Here is a 22500-nt window from a genome sequence, read left to right as displayed (position 1 = left end):
TCTATCTATCTATCTATCTATTTATTTATTTAAACATCTGTTTGTTTGTTTTTTTAAGTCAGACCCAAACTTGGAGTTTGGAGATGATGAAAGAGCGGCGACTCAAATATGTTAATAGTTAACTATTCGTAGAACTGTGTGAATTTTCTTTAATAGAAAATAGATTCAGAAGGAAAAAAAAACAGGACTCCAGAAATAGAAAATTAAAAAAAAAATTGCAGCTCGGTTATGTTCAGCTTTAAAGGATTTACTCGAAAGGGTTTAGTTGTTTGGACTTGTTGGTTGTTGATTAGTTTTCTCTAACAGCAGTGCGGCTGCGGTACATTACTGTTTCCATGGTGACCTCTGGTTCACAGGTACTCGTGGTACCGAAGCCGCTCCGCTGATGATAAACAGACTGATCATTGAAATGGGGAAGTTTTCTGTTTATTTAACATTTAGGGAAGGAGGCTTGGTTTTCAGCTTCAGGAAGAGTTTCTCACTCTTTATGTTCTCTCTGTATCCTGACGAGCTTTTTGTTCCATAGATGTTTTAACATAGACAACGTTTTACTGGTGCAACCGGCAGCACAATGTGAAACAGCGGCTCCTTCGACCTTCAGTCCATCCTCAGAACACATTCATTGTGAGTTGACTCCAGTGCTTGGACCCTAAATTTATTAAAACTTCACTGTAACAAAAAAAAACAGAGCCTTAAGGTTCCACGTGCCCACTTAGAGAACCAGGGTTCTAAGCGAGTGTAGAAAGCTACTTCTAGCCCAGGATGTAGCCTTCATTTAGATGTGTGACGTAACAAGTCATGTTAAGCTCCACGTGTTATGCATGGTATGGCCCCGCCCCCAGCACGCGCTCGGCGTGAAATCAGGGGCATGACGTCACAGCCGCGGCTAGACACAAGCCCAAGTCATGTGTCGTGTATTTGTGTAAGCAGCAACCGCTCTTTTCGCCTGTAGTCACTAACTGATATGGTGTTAGAGTAAAAGTGCTGCTGCATCAGTGCGTCACAACGGTCGCCATGGTTACAGCCGGACTCTATAATAATAATATATATATATATATAATATTAAGTGTCGGACTGACGGCAGGACGTCAGGGGTTTGTGTTGGAAACCTCAACATCAGACAAGAACATTGTACAGTGCTTTGGGTTTAACACCAAGTTTTTGTTACCAAACAAAATAAATTCTCCAAATTAAATTAAAACCAAGAAAAGCAAAAGAAAAAAACATGAAACACACACAGTCAGAGTGATGGAGAGAGAGAGAGAGAGAGAGAGAGAGAGAGAGAGAGAGAGAGAGAGAGAGAGAGAGAGAGAGAGACAGAGAGAGAGAGAAAGAGAGAGAGACAGAGAGATACAGAGAGATACAGAGAGAGAGAGACAGATAGAAAGAGAGAGAGACAGAGAGATACAGAGACAGAGAGAGAGAGAGACAGAGAGAGAGAGAGAGAGAGAGAGAGAGAGAGAGAGAGAGAGAGAGAGAGAGAGAGAGAGAGAGAGATGTTTGTACGTGAATGTGAGGTCCCGGACGTGATGGCAGCTTTCCTCCACAAACTACAGACAACACACCCCGTGACCCTGTAGATACTCACCGGAGCGCTGACACACCGGAGCTTCTCAGTGTCTGACCCGTTTCACTCGAAAGCGCCGAGTTACATAACCGGCACCGTTTCTGCGCGCGACTTGTCTTTACTTCACTTCCACGGCTGACTTTATTTTTCCAGCGCGCGCGCTCACGCAAGCAGACACGCGCACCTGTCGTCAAAAAAATACATAAATAATAAACAGGTTTCGAAGCCCCAGGATGAGGGAAGTGAATAAGTCCCGATTCACCGGTACAGAGTCACAAGACGGGTGCGCGCACGACTGGCCACGCGCACATGCCGCATTGATCTCTCTCTCTCTCTCTCTCTCTCTCTCTCTCTCTCTCTCTCTCTCTCTCTCAAATGTCATCGGCTGGGAACGGAGGACAGCGTCACTGTCTGGAAACCGGGAGCACGAGCCAAGAGTGCCGTTAGAGCGTCACAGAAGTCACGAGCGCAACAGGTTCATCATAAATACGTGTAAAAATATCGACAATATTAATATCAATCACATTAAAGCAAACTTTCCGGAGCTCGAGAGCGCTTTTTAAACGTGTTTACTGTGAATTTAAACTCCATTTCATCTTCATTCACATTCCAATCCTTTGTAGGAAATAAATGGGATTAAACATCAGTAAAGTCGGGACTAAAGACCTCGTTACAAACTGCTGACTCTCCATCGTTTCGTTGATGATGTCATAACGTGTCGTGACATCACAACATGTAAAAACCAATCAAGTGCCAGTATGCAATAGCAGGGTGAGGGGGTGGGGGGGCATGAAAATGGGAACAATTCGCATAATAATGGGAGCTGAATTTATTGAAGAATGTAAAAAAAAAAATCAAACATTGTGCTAACAGATTTCATTTCAGGTCCTGTTTATATTTTTGAAGACACACATTTGCTCTGCCCCCCTTCCCACCAAAAACCCCAACACCCCCCCCCACGCCCTGCCAGTCAGAGAAGGAGTTTTTTCTCTATGAGTTTGAGTTAAAAACAACATAACAACAAGAGTGTATGTATTTTACCATGTTGTTTAGCCACACCTACATTTATTACATCACTGACATCACTGCATGGTCACAATCTTTTAATGCAGCACAGGTGTGTGTGTGTGTGTGTGTGTGTGTGTGTGTGTGTGTGTGTGTGTGTGTGTGTGTGTGTGTGTGTGTGTGTGTGTGTGTGTGTGTGTGTGTGTGTGTGTGTGTGTGAACCCAGCTAATCCAGATTAGCCACCGTGAATAGAGAACGCCACTCTTGCCTGTCCTCTCCGTAGACACACTGGTCTTATTGAGGCCGAGAGGGAAGCCGGTCTCCATGGTGATGGTCACTAGCTAGTGAATCACACAACGTTACCATGGCACGATCAAAATACAAAATACAGGAAGTGGATGTGTTTAAATCGAGGAAGTGGTACTGAACAGCAGAACATTCGTTTGCACCACCTTCCCTCTACACACACACACTTTTTAGAAGCTATTATCGACACATGCAACATCTCTAAGCATACTATATTTTGTTCACACTACAAAAAACATTCATTCATTCCCTACCGCTTATCCGAACTTCTCGGGTCACGGGGAGCCTGTGCCTATCTCAGGCGTCATCGGGCATCGAGGCAGGATACACCCTGGACGGAGTGCCAACCCATCACAGGGCACACACACACTCTCATTCACACACACTCACACACTACAGACAATTTCCCAGAGATGCCAATCAACCTACCATGCATGTCTTTGGACCGGGGGAGGAAACCGGAGTACCCGGAGGAAACCCCCGAGGCACGGGGAGAACATGCAAACTCCACACACTCAAGACGGAGATGGGAATCGAACCCCCAACCCTTGAGGTGTGAGGCGAACGTGCTAACCACTAAGCCACCGTGTCCCCCACTACAAAAACAAAACAGATACTAAATAATCTCAATTTTAATATGCATTTCATAATATGCACTTTTTTCTTCTTTCTGAATCGGATTTCTTTCTCACCATTTAATTTAGATACTGACTCTGATTCAGATCCTAATTCTTACATTCATAAGCCATTCTGATTTCGGTTTTTCTGATACCGGATTCTGATTTTTTTTTTTAGAATTCAATTCAGATTCAGATGCCAGTTCATAACAAACTGTTTTGGAAACAAATTTAGCTTTAAATCCTGGATTTTTGATTCGGATTACATTTCTTGTCCTGATACAGATTCATCAATCTATTTGGATCTTTCTACCTTTTCTGATTGGAAGACTTTTTTTTATTTATTTTAAGAATTCAATTCAGATTCAAATATATACAATAAACACAGTTCTGTTTTTGATCCGGCTCTCAGTTCGGATTCAGAGTTAAATTCGTGTTCATATTTGCCAGTTTGATTCAGATTCCAGTCTTTACCCTGGATTCAGATTTTCCTACAGATTCAGATCACGTGTCAGATTCTGATTATTTGTCCATCTTTTAATCCATATTCCAATTCAGATTAAGATTTGATTCTGGATTTAAATCTCTGTTTCCACTTGTTCTGATGACAGACACCTCACACACGTGTGTTAATAATGTGGTGTGTATTGATGTCAAACCTCCATCTCTGTGAACTCTGACTGTTTCTGTAACCTTGTGATCTTTGTAAGGCTTTCTCTCTCTCTCTCTCTCTGTGTGTGTGTGTGTGTGTGTGTGTGTGTGTGTGTGTGTGTGTGTGTGTGTGTGTGTGTGTGTGTGTGTGTTTCTGTTCTCTCCATGGTGATGTAATTTTGGGCTTTAGTGACTGAAGCACACAAAACAGAGGAAATGACTGAAGATGCATTACACAACGTGTGTGTGTGTGTGTGTGTGTGTGTGTGTATTGGGGTGAGTCATACAAAGGAAAGAGAGGTTTATGTTGTTTCAGGAACACACCCTAATGTTTAGCCCTTAAACATGAATGGACACACACACACACACACACACTACAGTAATGTGAGGTGTTTCTGGCGGATGTTAACCGATGCTTTTGATCATATATTAATGTTTAATTATAAATGTGTATTTCAGAAAACTGCTCTGTGACATCCTTTAATTCGAGACCGTTTGAGATGCAGGAGGAACCCCGAGCGTGTGTGTGTGTGTGTGTGTGTGTGTGTGCGCGCAGCAGACACTGAGGTGATGTGGAGAGAATGCAGTCACCCACAAGAGAAGATGGGACACCAGGAACACGCCGGAATTCCGACCATCAGACGTGCGCTCAGAATTTCCGCACCACCCTCCTTCTCTCTCTCGTTCTCCCTCTCATTCTCATTCTCTTCCTGCATGTTTTCTGAAAACACTGAATCTATCTATACTTCTTGTTCAGAAAAAAAGTCAAATACAAACAATTTTGAAACCAACATACAGCTTTTAATTTTAATTAAATTACACACAAAGTCATTAAAAATAATATCTGAGATCTACAGAGGCCCTGAAAGAACATTCACAAAAGAAGGAAAAACATTATTGTGAAAAACGTGTGTGTGTGTGTGAGGTGACGGCTGTCAGTTTTAATGTAATTTTTTCCCTAGAAGTTACGCTACAGGGTGAAATGTGAACACACACACACACACACACACACACACACACACCAGTCTCTTTCATTTATTCATTCTTGAAGAACAAAACAATTCTGAAAGAAACAGACAGGATTGTGTGTGTGTGTGTGTGTGTATTTTTTTCTGTATGAAATGTATTTATTTATTTATTTTTCTAAAGGTTCCTTCATGGTCTCAGTAAGCATCATATACACATCAGTTAATAGCATAAAAAACAAAAACAATCACAGTACAGCGCTGGAAAAAAAAAACCCGAAACTCGACACCTGAAGCGCAGATTTTAATGAACTCTGACATGATGATGCTCGGGTTTGTTCAGAAGCACTACGGGAGATAACGTGTGTGTGTGTGTGTGTGTGTGTTACAGAAAGCAGCTTCACCCTAAACCACAACCCAGCGCTTTCCCGATCCGGGTGACGTTAAAGAGTTTGATGTGTGTATAAAACAGAAGACGTGGTGAAACAGCAGAATGACATGGTTCACGCTCCACGAGTTTCCTCTTACACAGTTACAGTTACCTTGTTCCTCTGAGGAAAGATCTGGGGTTCTATGCACGACAGTCTGGGTTCTTACTGTAGCTCTATCTAACATCTAGAACCTATAAGAAAGGTTCTGCGGATAAATACGGGCTCTTAGCCGGTGAAAGCGGCTCATGGTTGAATTCTTTATGAGAAGGAGTTGCTTTCTTGTTCAGTTTCACACAGAACCCTAACGCTTGCCCCGGAGGAACCTTTTAAACCATCAACAAAACACTACACGCTCCTTGGGCTTCACCCTGACCTTTGACCCCCTCAGGTTTCTGTGTGAACATCTCTTGTCTCTCTCTACTCATTTTTTTTTTTTTTTTTTTTTAAACAGAATCAAAAGTCTGGTTTCTCTCTCGTTATCCCTCCACCTCTCCTAATCCTCCTTTCTCTCCTTCAGTCCTGCTTTCCTTCCCTCGACTGCCGCGATCCCTCGTTCCAGGCCACGTAAACGAACAGCGCCAGGACCACGTGCACGGCGATCACGGCCAAGATGGCGCCGTAGAAGTAGCTGTCATTGCTGGAGTAACCCAGAGATCCTGAGAACAAGTGATAGAAAGAGAGAGAAAGAAAATCACAGGTTTATTGTAATGCACTTGTTTCCATAGTAACAGCTCCACAATTTGGACATGGATTTAAACTCAAAAATTGTTGACGTGGGGAACTTTTCACTCAGGTGTTTATTTAACACTTACAGAAGAACCTCGGATCATCCTGAGGTAAAAACTGAGGGAACGAACAGAGAAACAGACGTTTGCACAGAAGATTTTGTCTGTAAATCTTGTGAGTGGAAACAAACCTTCAAACAAATATTTTTTGGAAGCGAAGTAGAGTCCGATGGGCAGAGTGACCATCAGGATGGTGAAAAACAGCAAGGTCTTCAGTACTGCCAATAATGATCCATCACTCCTGGGAATGGGGGGGGGACAGATGGGGAGACGAGAGAGAGACAGACAGAGAGACAGACACAGAAAGACAGACAGACAGACAGAGAGAGACAGACAGACAGACAGACAGACAGAGACAGAGAGTGACAAACAGAGAGACAGAGAGAGAGACAGACAGACAGAGACAGAGAGTGACAGACAGAGAGAGAGACAGACAGACAGAGAGACAGACACAGAAAGACAGAGACAGAGAGAGAGACAGACAGACAGAAAGACAGAGACAGAGAGACAGACACAGAGAGAGACAGACAGACAGAGAGAGAGACAGACAGACAGACAGAGAGACAGACAGACAGACAGAGACAGACAGAGAGAGAGAGAGACACACACACACACACAGAGCGAGACAGAAAGAGAGACACAGACAGACAGACAGACAGACAAAGAGAGAGACAGAGAGACAGACAGACAGAGAGACACAGACACAGAGAGAGAGAGACACAGAGCGAGCGAGAGACAGACAGACAGACATACAGACAGACAGAGAGACAGACAGACAGACAGACAGACAGACAGACAGACAGACAGAGAGAGAGAGAGAGACAGACAGACAGACAGACAGACAGAGAGAAAAAAAGAAATCCTTCAATTATAAAATGTTTTATTTTAATGCGCGTGCGTCTGAGATTTAAACCGGAACTTAATTTAACTGTTTATTTTACAGATTAATTAATTACACGCATGCGCAGTTCCTCCAAATTAAACCTCCAGTTTGTTTAATAAAACCTTCTTCGTCTTCTACATTTCCTCTTCAATACGAACGGAATAAACACGTTCATTTCTTCCTAAATAAACATCTAATTAGTTTCCATCCCTTAATCAATATATATTTATATATATATTACATCAATAAACTGCAGCTAACGCGCTAAGCTACTATTTATACACCATTAACCATCAGTAAATGTACCCTCTGCTGTCTGACACTGGCCCGGACCTCGAGCCCAGAGACGCCACGTCGGAGTTCTGCATCTTCTCTTCTGTAAAACAACTTAAATGCGTAATGAATTAAAGGCGTAAACAAACACTGCGCTGTAGCATGCTATTGAAACGTGAGATGATTTACTTCCGGGTGCGATCACGTGTCTGAGGTCACGTGTAGGTGCTATTGTTACACGCCACCACTAGAGGGAGAAACAGCAACACTTCTGGAAAAAGTCCTTGTATATATATTTTTTTATTATTAATATTTAACGTTCAGCATCAGTGTATGCAACAAAAGACACTTTTGGGGGGTAAACAATAAATACGTGGGAATTTATTTATTTTTCTAAAAACACAAACATGAAATAATAGTTTTATTAAAATGTTTTCCTCACAAGTGCAACAGTAACCTTTAGTTACTGAGTAAAACCCTGTTTTTTTTTTTTATTATTCAGATGATCGGATCATTAAAACTTCCCCAAAACCATAAAATCAAACTGAAAGTCTCACAAATGTGGCTTCGAGTAACAGCAGCTTTACATCACAAGTCTAATTAGCATTAGCATTAGCTAGAGTAAGTGGCAGCTAGTGAGAGAGCAAACGTTAGCCGTCACGCTGACGATTATTCCAAAGATATATTCAAATTTCACAGCATGTTAGAAAATGTTATTTAAAATTGTTTTTCCATTTGTTTCCCAACATTAGCTTGATAACAAGCTAGCTACCAAATGCTGTACTAGTGGCTGGTTTGTAAGGAAAATTAAACCAGATTGTAGTAAAATATAATGTTGCAAAGGAGGTGGTAAAACATTAGCTCGAATCTTTTTTGGACTACGCTGCGTTAGCATCTGGAAAACTAGACATGTTTAGTGTAAACTCTTGTCCTTAAAGTCTACAATGAGGAAAAATAGCCCAGATTTTGGGGTTGTTTTGTATGCACTACTGTTGTTGTGTGTGTGATTTAAACATTGCAACAAAACTCTTCCACCTCCTTTATATTCAGTCCCACATCCATTGATGTTCCTCCACAGGGTTGACAACGGTCAGTTATTTGTTTTAATGTTGGTTTTAGCTTTACGCTGTTTATGATGGTCTTATTGGTTTTTGTTTGTTTAATTGGTCGGTTTGTCTATACTTTTTTGCATTTACAGACCAAGGTGTTGCATCAGGAGCGACTAGGGTTAAGGGTTAGGGTTAAGGGTTGGGGCTGGGGTTGGGGTTGGGGTTAGGGTTAGGGTTGGGGTTAGGGTTAGGGTTGGGGATAGGTTTAGAGTTGGGGTTAGGTTTGGGGTTGGGGGTAGGGTTAGGATTAAGGGTTAAGGGTTAGGGTTAAGGGTTGGGGTTGGGGTTAGGGTTAGGGTTAGGGTTGGGGGTAGGGTTAGGATTAAGGGTTAAGGGTTAGGGTTTAGGGTTAAAGTTAGGGGTTAGCGTTAGGGGTTAGGGTTAAGGGTTATGGGTTAGGGGTTAGGGTTAAGGGTTATGGGTTAGGGGTTAGGGTTAAGGGTTAGGGTTAAGGGTTAGGGCTTTTTTGCTGGCTTGGATTGAAAATGTTGTGCACTTTTTAAAGCTTTTGTCAAACTCAATTATTTTTCATTTTGTTAAGTAGGTAAGCCCTCTTCCTCTCATAGCCCCACCCCAAAAGATAAGCATTCACCAGATTATTTTTAAAGACTATAGTAACAGTCTTTATAGGCACTTAGGTCTAAAATCTGCATAAACCCCTTTACATACAGGTTTACAGTTTTTATTAACATTTATTTTACTTTCCTGCAGTACACTATACAATATTTGTATTCCCCATGTAGAGTCTTTATATCAAGCGTTTTCTAAAGAACCACCAAATACCAAACTTCACCCATTGTTCACAGTTGAGCCTCCACCAGGATGTCGTTGGTCACTGCAGGGGATTGCGTGCTCCTAATGGCCTTAGATTGGAAGTTACAATGGAGCAGAGCTCTGGGTGTGCAAAGTGAGAGAAGGATCTGCTTGTACTCTCGTTGAAAGTTCTGGTTGAGGAGGCCATAGACAACAGCGTTCAGGCAGCTGTTGAAATATGCCAGGAAGTAGCTGGCCACATAGAGCCACTCGGGTACCTTTGGTGCCACGTTGACTGGATCTAGTGCCACAGCCAGGCCGATGAAGTTCAGCGGTGCCCAGCACACCGCGAAAAGCACAAACACTACAAACATTGTTAGAAAGTGGCGCAAGTCAGCAGCCCGTGCGCAGGATCTGGGCCGCACACGACCTTTGACCCTGATCACCAGCATCCAGATACGCAGGTAACAGAATGACACGACAGCTAATGGGATTAGAAAGTGGACCAGCACAACACTCGCTGTGTATGAAGAACTAACGGTCTGCGTAAAAGTGCAGGAGAAGACCCGATGGTCGTACGTCAGCGAACCGAGCAGGAAGTTGGGCAGCGTTGCGATGGCACTCAGGAGCCATGTGAGACTCAAACACAGACAAGTGTTGCGACGTGTGTAGTAACGCTCGTAGTGCACCGTGTGGCAGATGTAGCAGTAGCGATTGATGGCGATGGCTGTGATGTTGAAGACACTGCCGATAACACCAAGGCCCAGAATGAAGCCGCTCAGCTGGCACTGCACTGCGTCAAGCGTCCAGCCGCCGTGGAAGATGGCCAGCAGGGCCAGGGGGTATGGGTAAAGCGCCACCATCAGGTCAGCCACAGAAAGGCTCACCACAAATATATTACCTGACAAAAAGGGGATAAATAAATAAAAAGCATTTAAACAATAAAATTCATATACAGAGCTCTCAGTTTCCTTTTTACTGTGTCCCATTTTGTTGATGAATTACGACACTTAATGTTTTCTTATGTGCAAATAGCTATTCAAGTTATAGATAAGAGAACCTTTGAGAGAGCAAATGGTTTTTATCTTAATTCAATAATAAACCCTTTCTTTTAACCCAGCTTGGTGCCCTCAGCTTCTGAATCAGATGCTGTTATCTAGAAAAAGCACTCAGTGTTTTTTGGTGGGCCACAGGGTCCGAGATAAAGCATGAAGCTTCTGTCTCTTTTACTGCCCTGGGGAAAGCAAAGGATGTGGACGATCGATGAGAAAACAGATCCTCTGTTTATTGCCCCACAATAATGCCCTCAGTCTTAATGACAAGCACCAAGACGAGGCCAAGAGAGGACGAGAATCATCCGAGGACGAGAGAGCGAGAGAGAGAGTGAGAGAGAGAGAGAGAGAGAGAGAGAGAGAGAGAGAGAGACGAGGACTGGTTTGGTCTAAGATTTGATATAGTCCTGTAACAGCACATTTCTTAATGAACATCCTCTAAGCTTCATATCTGACTGAAACAACACGGTAAAAAATATGGCCAGCTTTTTTTTTTTTTTTTTAGATTTCTTCTGTGGGATCTGTGTATTCTGCTTGGTTTAAAGAGAGCAGAATCATTTCATTAGACAGACTTTCCAAACCAAACTGTCATAAATCAGACCCCATAAATCAGACCCCGGCATCTGGCATTAATGTGTCTGAGAACAAAACTCGGCGGAAATCCAGTTTGCAGACGATCCAGCAGCCGTGAGCCCTGCGCAGGAGGAAATGTCAACACCACCAGCATGAAAGAAAGCAGGCCGATGTAAAAGACTATCAAGTGACTTTGGCTTGAGAACACTACAAATTTAACGCCTCGAAGCTGGGTGAGTCGGCCATGCTTCTCACCTAGTTACATGATCTCCGGATATGACGGGAAAGACTAACCCTAGTCCACCCTGAAGAAGTGAGAACGGTTCAGCTTTACCTCTTTTTATAAAGCCATCAACGTAAAGTGAAAAGAATTCCATGTGCTGATTCAGTAAAACGAGTCGACACCTTCCGACCAATCGGGTCGCAGAATTCCAAAAGATAACTCAGTGAAGGAAGCAGTGAGCTCCGATTAATTCCTCAAGAGAGAATGGAGCTAATATTACAAGAGCTGTTATCTAACGATGTGATCTTGTTTTGTGCTTATAGACCGGATAGTGAAGCGGCTGCTCCGTACCAAAGTACGAGGACACCGCAATTGGACCGCACAGCTTTATTGCTGGAGATGCAGCATCACAGTGATCTGTCTCACAGCGAAGAGCTGATGGGTTTTTGGCACTTTTGTCTTTCTCGTGTGCTGAGCTGGATACTGACAGACCTGTCCAACAGAGAGTTAATGAGAAACACTTGGAGAACGTTTCTCCTGGAGATTGATTTGTTTTGTAGGCACATGATAATCCTCAAAATATGAAATAATCCATCTTGTGGGATTAACCATCGTTACCTTGTTAGTGACTCGATACCTTCGTCGGTCACTCGATTGCTCCACATCGATCTGAACGGATTTAGCGGCTTCGTTTTCACATTTTTCCTAAAGTTAGATCTGGCTGTCTGTTAAATCAGACTTTGGAAAGGTTTTGGTCAGAATTTGTGAACTGTAACATAATGATGAGTCACAGATTGATACCCAGTTCTAATAAACTACTAATTGTCTGTTATACCTGTGAGTTGCTACTCTGCTGAGGTTCACTGATCTTCACCTCATCACTCACGGCGTTGTCAGAAGCGAGAAGAATCGGTTCAGCTTCCAGATGACACAAACTTTCCCAGTGGCTCGGCTGGAGATCGCCTGGATTGTAAATGTAATACATCTAAATGTGTTCTCTCGTCCTGCTCCGCTGTCTACTGGCACTACGTTTACATTTACAGCATTTAGCAGACACCTTTATCCAGAGTGACTTACAACTGAGGGTTAAGGGCCTTCCTCAGGGGCCCAGCAGTGGCAGCTTGGTGGACCTGGGGTTTCAACCCATGACATTCCGATCAGTAGCCCAACACCTTAAACACTGAGCTACCACATGAATGTTTGTGTAGCGACAAAATGAACGTATTTAATCTATTAAAAACGTTAATTTTCTGTTCTTTTGTTTCTATTTTTTATTTGTTGTGTTCTAAACCCTACACTAACCCTTTTCCCCAGTACACTGGCTGGTGGGGATGTGGCAGATATCGAGCTACTGACTGGGTAGTCATGGCCTAATGGTTAGAGAGTCTGAATACTAACCCTAAGGTTGGAAGTTCGAGTCTCGGGCCGGCCCTCGAGCAAGGCACCAAACCACCCCAACTGCTCCCCGGGTGCCCGCAGCATAAATGGCTGCCCACTGCTCCGGGTGTGTGTTCACTTTGGATGGGTTAAATGCGGAGAACAAATTCTGAGTAGGTCACCGTACTTAGCCGTATGTCACATCACGTCACTGACTGGAAGGTTGTGAGTTCAAATCTTGGGTCCAGAAAGGTAAGAAAGTTATGTTCTTGTTATGGCTGTGAGTCTGATCTAAAATAAATCAGTGTGTTTTTCCTTTTATTGGTAATCTTACGCTGAATTTTAGCGTTGAAGATAAATCTGAGCTGCTTTTAAGCTGAAGAAACATCTCAGCATCTCAGAGAGAGGAAATGGGTTTGATATCAACATTTACCCTGAAGATTCTCTGAAAAAAATAACCTGGGACTTTTCTATGAATATATCACCTCTAGTATTGTAGAGAAAAACAGAAATAGTGATGAAACTCTACAAATTCGAAAGGTTCGTAGAATCCAAGAACATCTATGAACCAAACCTTTTCTTACAATAAATCACTTTTTAGGGTCCTAATCTTTTTGTGACTGAAAGTGCAACATGATCTTCTGACGTGTTCACAATAACACTATCATGCTGGTGGACTTCTGTTGTATATTGTGTAAATAATAAATAATAATTGGAGCATGCTTAATATATACCCCACCCCATCACCACACACACACACACACACACACACACACACACACATACACACATGCACATTATACTGTAGCTGCTATATTATGCATTATGACCATGATGTTGTGACTCATGGTTGTTGTTGTTTTTTTCTACAATAGCATTTCCAACATAAATGATGATAGACTTTGTGTGTGTGTGTGTGTGTGTGTGTGTGTGTGTGTGTGTGTGTGTGTGTGTGTGTGTGTGTGTGTACTTAAATTGAATGGACACTGTGTAGGAAAAAATGGTTTCCATTTGACTCACCCTCCTTCACCGGTCAGCTATAACATTAAAGCCACTGACAGCTGAAGAGAATAACATTAATTATTTTGTTACACTGGAAGCTATTACAGGGTGGGACAAATAAGGCAGCAGATGAACAGTCGGTTCTTTAGGTTGATGTTACGGAAGCAGGGAAGATGGGCAAATGTCAAGTCAAGCAGTTTTGACAAGGGAAACATCAGAGCGTCTCCCATCCAGCAATTCTTGTAAGGTGCAGTGGTTAGTACCTACCAAAAAGTGCTCCAAGGACAGACAGCCAGGGTCATGGGACATAAGTGCACATGGGTATGAAAGACAGCTGCGTAGCCACAGACCTGGTCAAGATACTGTACCATGTCCTTGTTTTGTGCTTCATATCCAGTGATGCTTACTGATGAAAGTTAGAAAGTACAGAAGCAAGCTTCAAACCCCACGCATGCAAAGTTCCTTCTGAGGTCACTCGTGCCTGGAGAGCAATAAAACTCTGAAAAGTGCTGTTTCATACCGTGCATCACGGGTTCCTCATGACTGCAGTGTGTGTTGGGGTGCATGCGTAACCTTTAATGCGTAAACATCTCTGTCTTTCTCCATACCTGCGTTCCTGAGCTTCTTGTTGCGGTAGACGGACAGAATAACCAGCGCGTTTCCTATCACATCAGTCACGATGGTGAAGATGAGGATAGCAGCCAGAGAACCAGACACAGCGCCGGAGTCCTGTCCCGGCGGCGGGGACGCGCAGAGCGCGCAGCTCGCGTTCACATTCAGAGCCATGCTTCCGAGCCTAATGATGAGTAAGTTGGCTTTTTTTCTTATACAGTTTACCCACCCAATTGTTTCGTTAATATGTTTTTTTTAATATGCTTTATATTTTTGGGATTTCCCAAATCCTTGCGCGCTGCTCTAGGACGCCGCGCCATTTGGGAACGTTGCCATTGCGACTTGTTAGAACCAGCGTTCAGTGATGACGTTTATTACCCTGCCCTAGTGATTAGTACGGAAGCATAAGGAGTAAATTACAGTTAGAACACAGAAATATAAGTGTTCAGTTTGTTGGTGTTGATGAAAACCTCTTATAGCAACCTTTTTATGGTTTTATGGATATTTTATCACATAATTTCGAGGGGTAAAAGTAGAGAAGGAGGGAAAAATAGCTCAAATGGAGAGGATTAGCGTGTACATAAGGAGATACTGTAAAGAAATCTGTACAAATTTTGCACATTTTCTGCCATGAAACAATTTGATGTAGCGCTCTTTAATCTAAGAAAATAGTTCATTTGAATAAGAAACTGTTGAATGGAATCAAGCAGGTCGTTTCCCGTTAAAATGAATGGAGATGTACAGTATATTGAATGGAGATATTCTTAATAGAATACTCATGTGATATTCTTCTTATTTATAGAATATTCAGGAAAGTTTTGAATGAGCCAAAGCGATCCAAACTATCACAGTAACAGAATCCGTCCTTGTGACTGTGTTGACCAAAAAAACACGTGGGCTTTTCTAAAGGTGAGGTCCTGCAGATGATGGAGAAAAGTTTAGAAAATTAGACTTTCTAAAGCAGCTTTTACACAGACAGCAGAGCAGCAGGGCAGCAGGGCTTTCCAAACTGTTCCCAAATTGTTGCCTCCAGGATCAAGTACATTTTTGTAATAAAATCAAATGGTGTTACACTTCTGAAGGAGAGAAATAAACAAATGGGAATGAGAAAAAGCTGTACTTCTGTATGCAACTTTATTATTAGTTATCAGGGAAATAAAGAGGTAATGATTTCGATTTGCACTTCATTTTGTTAATGTGTTACATCAAGTGTACACGTGTTTATATGATTTTACAGCTTCCTGACACAAAACCTGCAAACTGTAAAATAATCAAAAAATAAGAACAGGATTTTAAAAAAAAACAGTAAACTAACCTGTAGAAGAGATGAAGCTTATTTTTTTTTATAAATATTTATGAGTTTTTTAAACATTTGTTCAAAAGGCACATAAAATTAAAACACGATAAATACCATAACTATAATTTGTCTAACGTACCTTATTTGAAACATTTATAAATAAAAATATTAATAATAAGAAGAAGATGAAGAAGAAAAAGAACAACAACAACAATTACAATAACAATGACAAGAATCATAATCACATTAATAATAATAATAATAATAATAATAATAATTATTATTATTATTATTATTATTAATATTGTTATTATTGTTGTGATTTTGATTATGATTCTTGTCATTGTTATTATTGTTTTTATTATTATTATTATTGTTCTTGTTGTTGTTATTATTTTTTGATTATCATTATTAGCATAATAATAATAATTATTATTATTAAATTATTAAATTATTAAATTGTTTTTTTATATTTTATTATTATGTTTTATTTTTTATGATTATCATTATTATTATTATTATTATTATTATTATTAAAATTATTATTGTTGTTGTTATTAATATAATAATTATTATTAATATTATCGGTGTTATTAATATTAATATCCATATTCGTAGTCTTATTATTATTATTATTATTATTGTTGTTGTTGTTGTTATTATTATTATTATTGTTGTTGTTGTTGTTGTTGTTATTATTTATGGTCATAAATATTACGTTTTCGTTACAATTATTTCATTGAATCTTTAAAGCCGCTTTTGCGCCGCTGCCTAACTTATGTCATTTCCGCCATTCAAAGCCACAATAGGACTCAGTTGTGCGTTTCGAAACGGACCTTCGCCAATCAACAGTCTCGACTCAGTCTACGTCATATGACTGACTGCCCTAACATCCAATCAGAACCTTAAACATCCAGGCACAAACGGTTACGAAAGATGCTTTAGGTTGTGCGTTGCTCCGCCTCTCGTGCTCTTTGTGGTCAAGGCTACTTTTGTGCGTGCGACCGGTTTTTAAAGGAATATTTACAGCCCTTTAAGGTGAGAATGCAGATGTTTATATGGCGCTAAACGGCACAGTGCGTTTGTTACGTGTTACACGGTTTACACGCCTGATTATCGGGGGTTAAACACTCCGTCGCTAGCAAGGGTTTAAATGAGTAGCAAGGAGCCGCTATGTGGGCTAGCATTATGGTTAGCATCACTGGTTACCATCAATGGTTAACATTACGAGTTAGCATTATGATTAGCATTACTAGTTAGCATTATGATTAGCATTACTAGTTAGCATTATGGCTACCATCACTGGTTAGCATTATGATTAGCATTACTAGTTCGCATTACTAGTTAGCATCACTGGTTAGCATCAATGGTTAGCATCACTGGTTAGCCCGAATGCTAATAAATCCTGATCTTGTGTATTAAATTAGTCAGTGAACAACAGAAGGCTTTTAAATCATCCAAAACAACTTGACTGGATCGAAATAAATCTGACCGCTTTGATGCTTTAAAAACACGTTGATTGTTTATTTACATGCAGTTTGTTTTGTGTCTGAATCCTAATGGGACTGAGAGGAGTGTAGGGTATTATTGTGTATTATTGTCTATTATTGTGACGCTGTAGTTATAAAGGGAATATTTAGGTTTATAAGCCCAGAGCTCACGTGAAGAACAATGTTATATAGCCAAAAGAACAACAAAAGGTCTGTCTTTAAAGCTCCAAACAAAGGACCGATGGCAGACTTGCGTTTTTAGGCTTTTTGTTTGTGTTGTAAATGTTTAAAGTCGTGTGAATTCGAATGAGAAACCGAGTCGATTGTAAATGATGTTTGGTTTGAAATTCTTTCTTCTTCTTGACATGACGGCCACCATGTTTGGATCACGTGACCGCCAGAGCCGAATATTGATTTAAAATATAAATATAAACCTCAGTTTTAGAAATGTTGACCGATGCTGTCCGTCCTCAGATGCAGGGAAACAGAGGAGGACGTCCCGATCAGCACAACCACGGCCCGGCGAGGCAGCAGCAGAACCTGCAGCAGGACAGGAAGTCTCTGGGAGCAGACAGCAATGGGCAGCACATGGATGGTGGAGAGCAGTCCAGCCCGAGTAAGAACCTGCTGGCTACACCTTCAGAAAGCCGGTTTTACACGATACCATACATACAAACGTCAACTTTATCTGTTGTGTCTGTTGCTTCTCAGATGCTGGCCTGACCATCGACCTGACGAGCTTTAAGAAGCCCGGGGAGAAGACGTACACGCAGCGCAGCCGGCTGTTCGTGGGCAACCTGCCGGCTGGCACCTCTGAAGAGGAAGTAGAAAAGCTCTTCTCCAAGTATGGCAAACCGTCTGAGATCTTCATCAACAAGGACCGAGGCTTTGGGTTCATCCGCCTGGTAAGAACAGCAGCTGATTCCTGTCTTAATGTGTGCAGAACACTTTCTCCTGTAACTGGAATCTCTAAGGAAAGGTTTTCAAATGTCTCCAGGAAACTAAGACCCTTGCAGACATTGCCAAAGCCGAGCTGGACGACACGATGTTCCGTGGCCGTCAGATCCGTGTTCGTTTTGCCACTCATGGTGCTGCGCTCGCAGTGAAGAACCTGCCTCAGTTTGTGTCCAACGAGGTGCTGGAGGAGGCCTTCTCCATGTTCGGGCCAGTCGAGCGTGCCATCGTGATCGTCGATGACCGCGGCCGGCCCACGGGAAAAGGCATTGTGGAGTTTGCCAACAAGCCATCAGCCCGGAAAGCCCTGGACCGCTGCTCTGAAGGAGCCTTCCTCATCACCTCGTTAGTGTCACTGAAATATTCATTCATTTACTCACTGATGGGACGTTAAAGCTGATGGTCAGATAGATATGCGTCTGTTTGAAGTAAGCACGTGTACAGATTGACTTGCTGTATGAGGACGGTTTGTTGTCCTTTTTTTTGTCAGATAGAAAACGATGACTTGAGCTACATTTTATTGGAGCTGTAAAGTGTATCGGCGCGAGCACAGACGTGTGTATCTGACCGTGTCCGTATGTTCCAGGTTTCCTCGGCCTGTGACGGTGGAGCCGATGGAGCAGTTGGATGAAGACGAAGGACTTCCAGAGCGACTCGTCAGCAAAAACCCACAGTATCATAAGTGGGTCTCTATCTCGTGCACACACACACACACACTACCTGCCTTTGTGCTTGATGGTAATGCTGAAGTCTCTCTTGTGTGCTTTGTCAGGGAACGTGAGCAGCACCCGCGCTTCGCCCAGCCCGGCTCGTTCGAGTACGAATACGCCATGCGCTGGAAGGCTCTGATGGAGATGGAGAAGCAGCAGTTTGAGCAGGTGGACAGGAACATCAAGGAGGCGCAGGAGAAACTGGAGCAGGAGATGGAGGCGGCCAGACACGAGCATCAGGTCATGCTCATGAGACAGGGTGAGTTGTCCACAACACCCAACCACACCCGCTTTTATTCCTACTTTTCCTTCCTACTTCATTCCCTCTCTCTTTCTCTCACTCTCTCTCTCCATTAGATCTATTGAGGAGACAGGAGGAGCTGAGGCGTATGGAGGAGGCGCACAACCAAGAGGTGCAGAAACGGAAGCAGATGGAGCTGCGTCAGGAGGAGGAGCGGCGCCGTAGGGAGGAGGAAATCAGGGCTCACACAGAGGAGCTGATGAGGAGACAGCAAGGGACTGGACAAAACTTTGGCGAGAAGGTACACACACACACACACACAGGTCTAGGTGTGTTCTGTACTTTAAGTGTCCTATCAGGTCGACCAAAAAGGCCAAGTTTAAAGCCTGATTTGTCATCAGTGTGTGCCAGAGATCCAGCGCTGATCCACTCAGACTTGTGTTACGACCCTCTCCGCCTTAAATGCTCTGTGTTAACGCTCTCCTTTTGTCTTTCCATCACAGAGGGAGCAGGACATGAGGATGCACATGGGAGGTGAGGCTCTTCTACACCAGATCTCTGATCTGACCCTAAATATCATCCCCTCCTCTCTTTCATCCCTCGCTTTCTCATCCTTTATTCTCATTTCACTTCCTCATTCCTTACTGCTACCTGTCCTTCAGCTCCTTCTTCTTCCTCTCTGATCACGGCACATCCCTCACTCCTTTTATTAATGTATTTATTCCCTCACTTTGTCCCAGCCGCCTTGTCTTCTTTCAGCTGCTACTGATGTGTCGAATCCTTTAAGCCTAGAAATGTTCCCAATTTTTTTGTTTGTTTGTTTGTTTTAATGGTTGTGCTCTTTCTGGGGTCAAAGTTCAAGGCCTTCCCATGAACAGGACCTCAATGGGTGGAAACCCCACCCCAGGAGGAGCTCCCAACATGGCTAATGCTAATGAGGTATGATGTCACAATTTCCATAAATCAACATATTTCCATTTAGGGTTTTTTTACACCTGCGTCACTTCCTGTGATCCGATATCTACCCGATGGTAAAAAGACCAGGTCTAAATGCCCTCCGACACGTTTTGGAGACGGATATAAACCCGATGGTACAAACCCCTTCAGGAGGTGGTCTGGGACGCGTTTCAGATGAAACTGGACAGGTGTAAATGAATGTGGTTGTTCAAGCCACATACGTCAGCGCTATACTCCTCCCAGACGGAAGTACGTCACTCGCAGGTGACCTTTCACCCAGGCGTCTCGTCGGGGCTTAAAACGCGCTGCTGCCGCCGGCGAAAACACAGCAAACAGTAAACGCCGTTTTTTTGTAGCATAAACGTCGTAACGGGTTTTTGTCTTCTTTTTGATCGCGTTTTGACACCAAAGTGTGTTCTGTTTCAATCACCCCGGAAATGAGGTCAAATATATCTACATTTTGGGCGCGAGCAGAAAGATCGGATCGATATCCGATTCGCCGAGACGCGTTTATGTGGCCTGATGTAAACGGGACGGTTTTAACAAATCGGATAGATATAACACACGAAGTGACCGGGTGTAAAAAGGCCCTAATAATCAGAGACTGACTCATTATCAGTTTAAACTGAAACATAGACATTTTTTACATCAGAGAGGAAATTTATATTGGTCTGTTAGTTTGTTCTGTAGATTGATGAGCAAAGAATCTCCAATATTTTCTACACAATGAGTAACTCTCAGGCTCTCAGCAACTTCTCTGTGTATCTTGTTGACTGGATTATTGACTAATCCTCACGATGTCACCTGTTTTCAGGGTGCTGGAGCAAACGCTGGTGGACTTCCTCTGCCGTTCCCACGTCCTGGGCCGCCTGTGGACTACAAACGCCGTCGATTCTGAGAGCCCAGGCCACGCTCGTCTTTCTGTGTCTTCGGGGTTGTTTGTTGTTTTTTTTTATTTTTTATTTTATTTTTTTATTTTTAATTATTTTTTTTTTACACACCACACACACACACACACACACACACACACACACACACATATACTGTACAATATTTTTAAGTCCAGCAAGTGAATTGAGTAGTTTCATCACATACACGTTTTAAAAAAAAAAAATAAAAATACTGTGCAGTTTTGTTTTAAGCTTAGATGAATCCTTCTTCCTCAATTCTTCCTTTCCTCTGAAGATCTATTGTCGTCTTGTGCCCTTATTAGGGGTTTTGTATAGACTTTTTGTTTTTTCCCCCATATTAATGTGATATATCTCTTCTCTTACTATTTGTTTGTTTTGTTTTGTTTTTTTATTTCTTCCCATGTAGTTTTTTTATAGCCATAGTGAATTAGTTTTTTTTTTGTCTGAAATACCTGCATTTATAAAACGGCTCAATAAAAATTTGGAATTCAGTGTTACGTATCGAACTTTGTCCTGGACTTCTGTCATTATTTTGACACCAAATAAAAGGAAAGGAACGACTTCGGGTTTAAATGTAGAATTAAGAACGTTATACGACGTTATTCTGCGGAGGTCAATTTCAGGTTAAATCGGACCTGAGTAAAGGATTAACGACACCGAAAGCAGGAAAAATGTTTAGGGTCTTTTTTTTATTATTTGAGTATTTTAACACAATGTGCATTATATTAAGAAAATAACACTGGTTTTTTTTTTTGTTTTTGTTTTTTTCTTAAAAAAAAAATAAATCAAACATATTCATGTGGCTTGGATTTATTGATTTATTTATTTGTTTGTTTATTTATTTGTTTATTTAAAGAATAAAAACATAAATGAAAATTAAATCTTAAACATTTAATATCATCTGTGGGACGCTTACTTTTGATCAGCTTGTTTTTCCCGGTGTTTAATAGTTTTTTTTTTTTTTTTTTTTTTTTAAATAGTCCCAGAATTATTTACATTATACTGTATGGAGTTATTGAACTGACGTAAACACAAATCAGAGCTTTGCTAGTTGGACAGATTAGCGAAGAGTTCGTCTTTACTCTACAAACTAACTACAAACGTACAGATGCGATATCTAGTTGTTCTCTCTGGTAATCGAACGTGGTTAATGTTCCCACTAGCTTAGCGTTCAATTTGGTCAGCTAACGTTTAGTCAGATAAGTTTGCTAGCGGGTTAGTGTCATTAACGCTAAGTATCTGTTACACAAAAACTTTCATAACAAAATAAAGACCAAATGAGTGTTTTGTTGGGTTTTCACGTGACTCGGTAGTGTTATTTTTGTCGTCTCTCAGCAAAGTTAACAGAGAAGTCAGTAGCCTGTCCTGTCATGTTCGTCTGCATAAGCCATGTCAGTCTATTATAAATGCCCCAAAGTAAGTTGCCTCTGGTTGAAGGAGAACAGTGTCCATGTTGCTGACACACAATGAGAGCCTGTCTCCCTTCTCAAGCTGGAACAATGCCCCCTGGTGGCTGGAGTACAGACCCACAGCGGATTGGGAATCGAGACTCCAACTCGCTCCAGCTTTGCCAAGCATCATCAGCGCCGGATGTGACGCCGTTCTCTTGAATAAGTATTGGTTCAGCTGGAGATCAGGTCTTGAGCGTGAGGTTATGAAATTCATCTGTGAGTAGACAAAATAAATCCCATCCTGAGGCACGACGATTTCTCCATCAGGACTGAGGATCATCAGACCCTCCTGAGTGCTTTGTCC

The 22500-nt window shown here is 41.9% G+C and overlaps 5 protein-coding genes across 7 annotated transcripts in view; 1 reads left to right on the top strand and 4 right to left on the bottom strand.

Moving 5' to 3' along the window:
• The window catches only part of npas2 (neuronal PAS domain protein 2), a 30704-nt gene extending 28460 nt beyond the window's left edge, over window positions 1–2244 (bottom strand). Inside the window, exon 1 of one of the 2 annotated variants that reach the window (XM_047808981.1) lies at window positions 1589–2244. The gene's annotated coding sequence lies outside the window, so the exon portion shown is untranslated. The remainder of the gene's footprint in view (window positions 1–1588) is intronic. The other variant, XM_047808978.1, reaches the window with a different exon arrangement.
• Window positions 2245–4926: 2682 nt separating this feature from the next.
• vma21 (vacuolar ATPase assembly factor VMA21) lies at window positions 4927–7694 on the bottom strand. Its single transcript, XM_027178028.2, has 3 exons — window positions 7518–7694; window positions 6460–6569; window positions 4927–6199 (listed from the first exon to the last, which is right to left on the bottom strand). The coding sequence occupies exons 1-3, from the start codon at window positions 7577–7579 to the stop codon at window positions 6057–6059; spliced, it is 315 nt and encodes a 104-aa protein (XP_027033829.1). The 5' UTR covers window positions 7580–7694; the 3' UTR covers window positions 4927–6056.
• Window positions 7695–9029: 1335 nt separating this feature from the next.
• On the bottom strand, window positions 9030–14483 carry mtnr1c (melatonin receptor 1C). The gene is made up of 2 exons (XM_027178026.2): window positions 14182–14483; window positions 9030–10247 (listed from the first exon to the last, which is right to left on the bottom strand). The coding sequence occupies exons 1-2, from the start codon at window positions 14357–14359 to the stop codon at window positions 9394–9396; spliced, it is 1032 nt and encodes a 343-aa protein (XP_027033827.2). The 5' UTR covers window positions 14360–14483; the 3' UTR covers window positions 9030–9393.
• A 1885-nt stretch (window positions 14484–16368) lies between these two features.
• nono (non-POU domain containing, octamer-binding) lies at window positions 16369–21251 on the top strand. 2 transcript variants are annotated; one of them, XM_027178025.2, is made up of 10 exons: window positions 16369–16520; window positions 17447–17588; window positions 17684–17877; window positions 17970–18271; window positions 18513–18608; window positions 18699–18895; window positions 18994–19178; window positions 19381–19411; window positions 19734–19816; window positions 20649–21251. In XM_027178025.2, exons 2-10 carry the CDS (start codon window positions 17447–17449, stop codon window positions 20730–20732), a joined length of 1314 nt encoding a protein of 437 aa, XP_027033826.1. In that variant the 5' UTR covers window positions 16369–16520; the 3' UTR covers window positions 20733–21251. The 2 variants fall into 2 exon arrangements, with proteins under 2 accessions (XP_027033826.1, XP_047665509.1); XM_047809553.1 differs by lacking the exon at window positions 16369–16520 and adding an exon at window positions 16641–16673.
• A 298-nt stretch (window positions 21252–21549) lies between these two features.
• tnfsf10l4 (tumor necrosis factor (ligand) superfamily, member 10 like 4) overlaps window positions 21550–22500 on the bottom strand; it is a 3565-nt gene continuing 2614 nt past the window's right edge. Inside the window, exon 5 of the mRNA XM_027178027.2 lies at window positions 21550–22500. This exon is cut by the window's right edge and continues 56 nt beyond it. Within this exon, the coding sequence (XP_027033828.1) occupies window positions 22138–22500 (363 nt within the window). The 3' untranslated portion in view covers window positions 21550–22137.

The sequence above is a fragment of the Tachysurus fulvidraco genome, chromosome 26, assembly GCF_022655615.1.
Source record: "Tachysurus fulvidraco isolate hzauxx_2018 chromosome 26, HZAU_PFXX_2.0, whole genome shotgun sequence".
NCBI lineage: Eukaryota > Metazoa > Chordata > Actinopteri > Siluriformes > Bagridae > Tachysurus > Tachysurus fulvidraco.
This window is presented reverse-complemented; position numbering and strand designations above follow the sequence as displayed.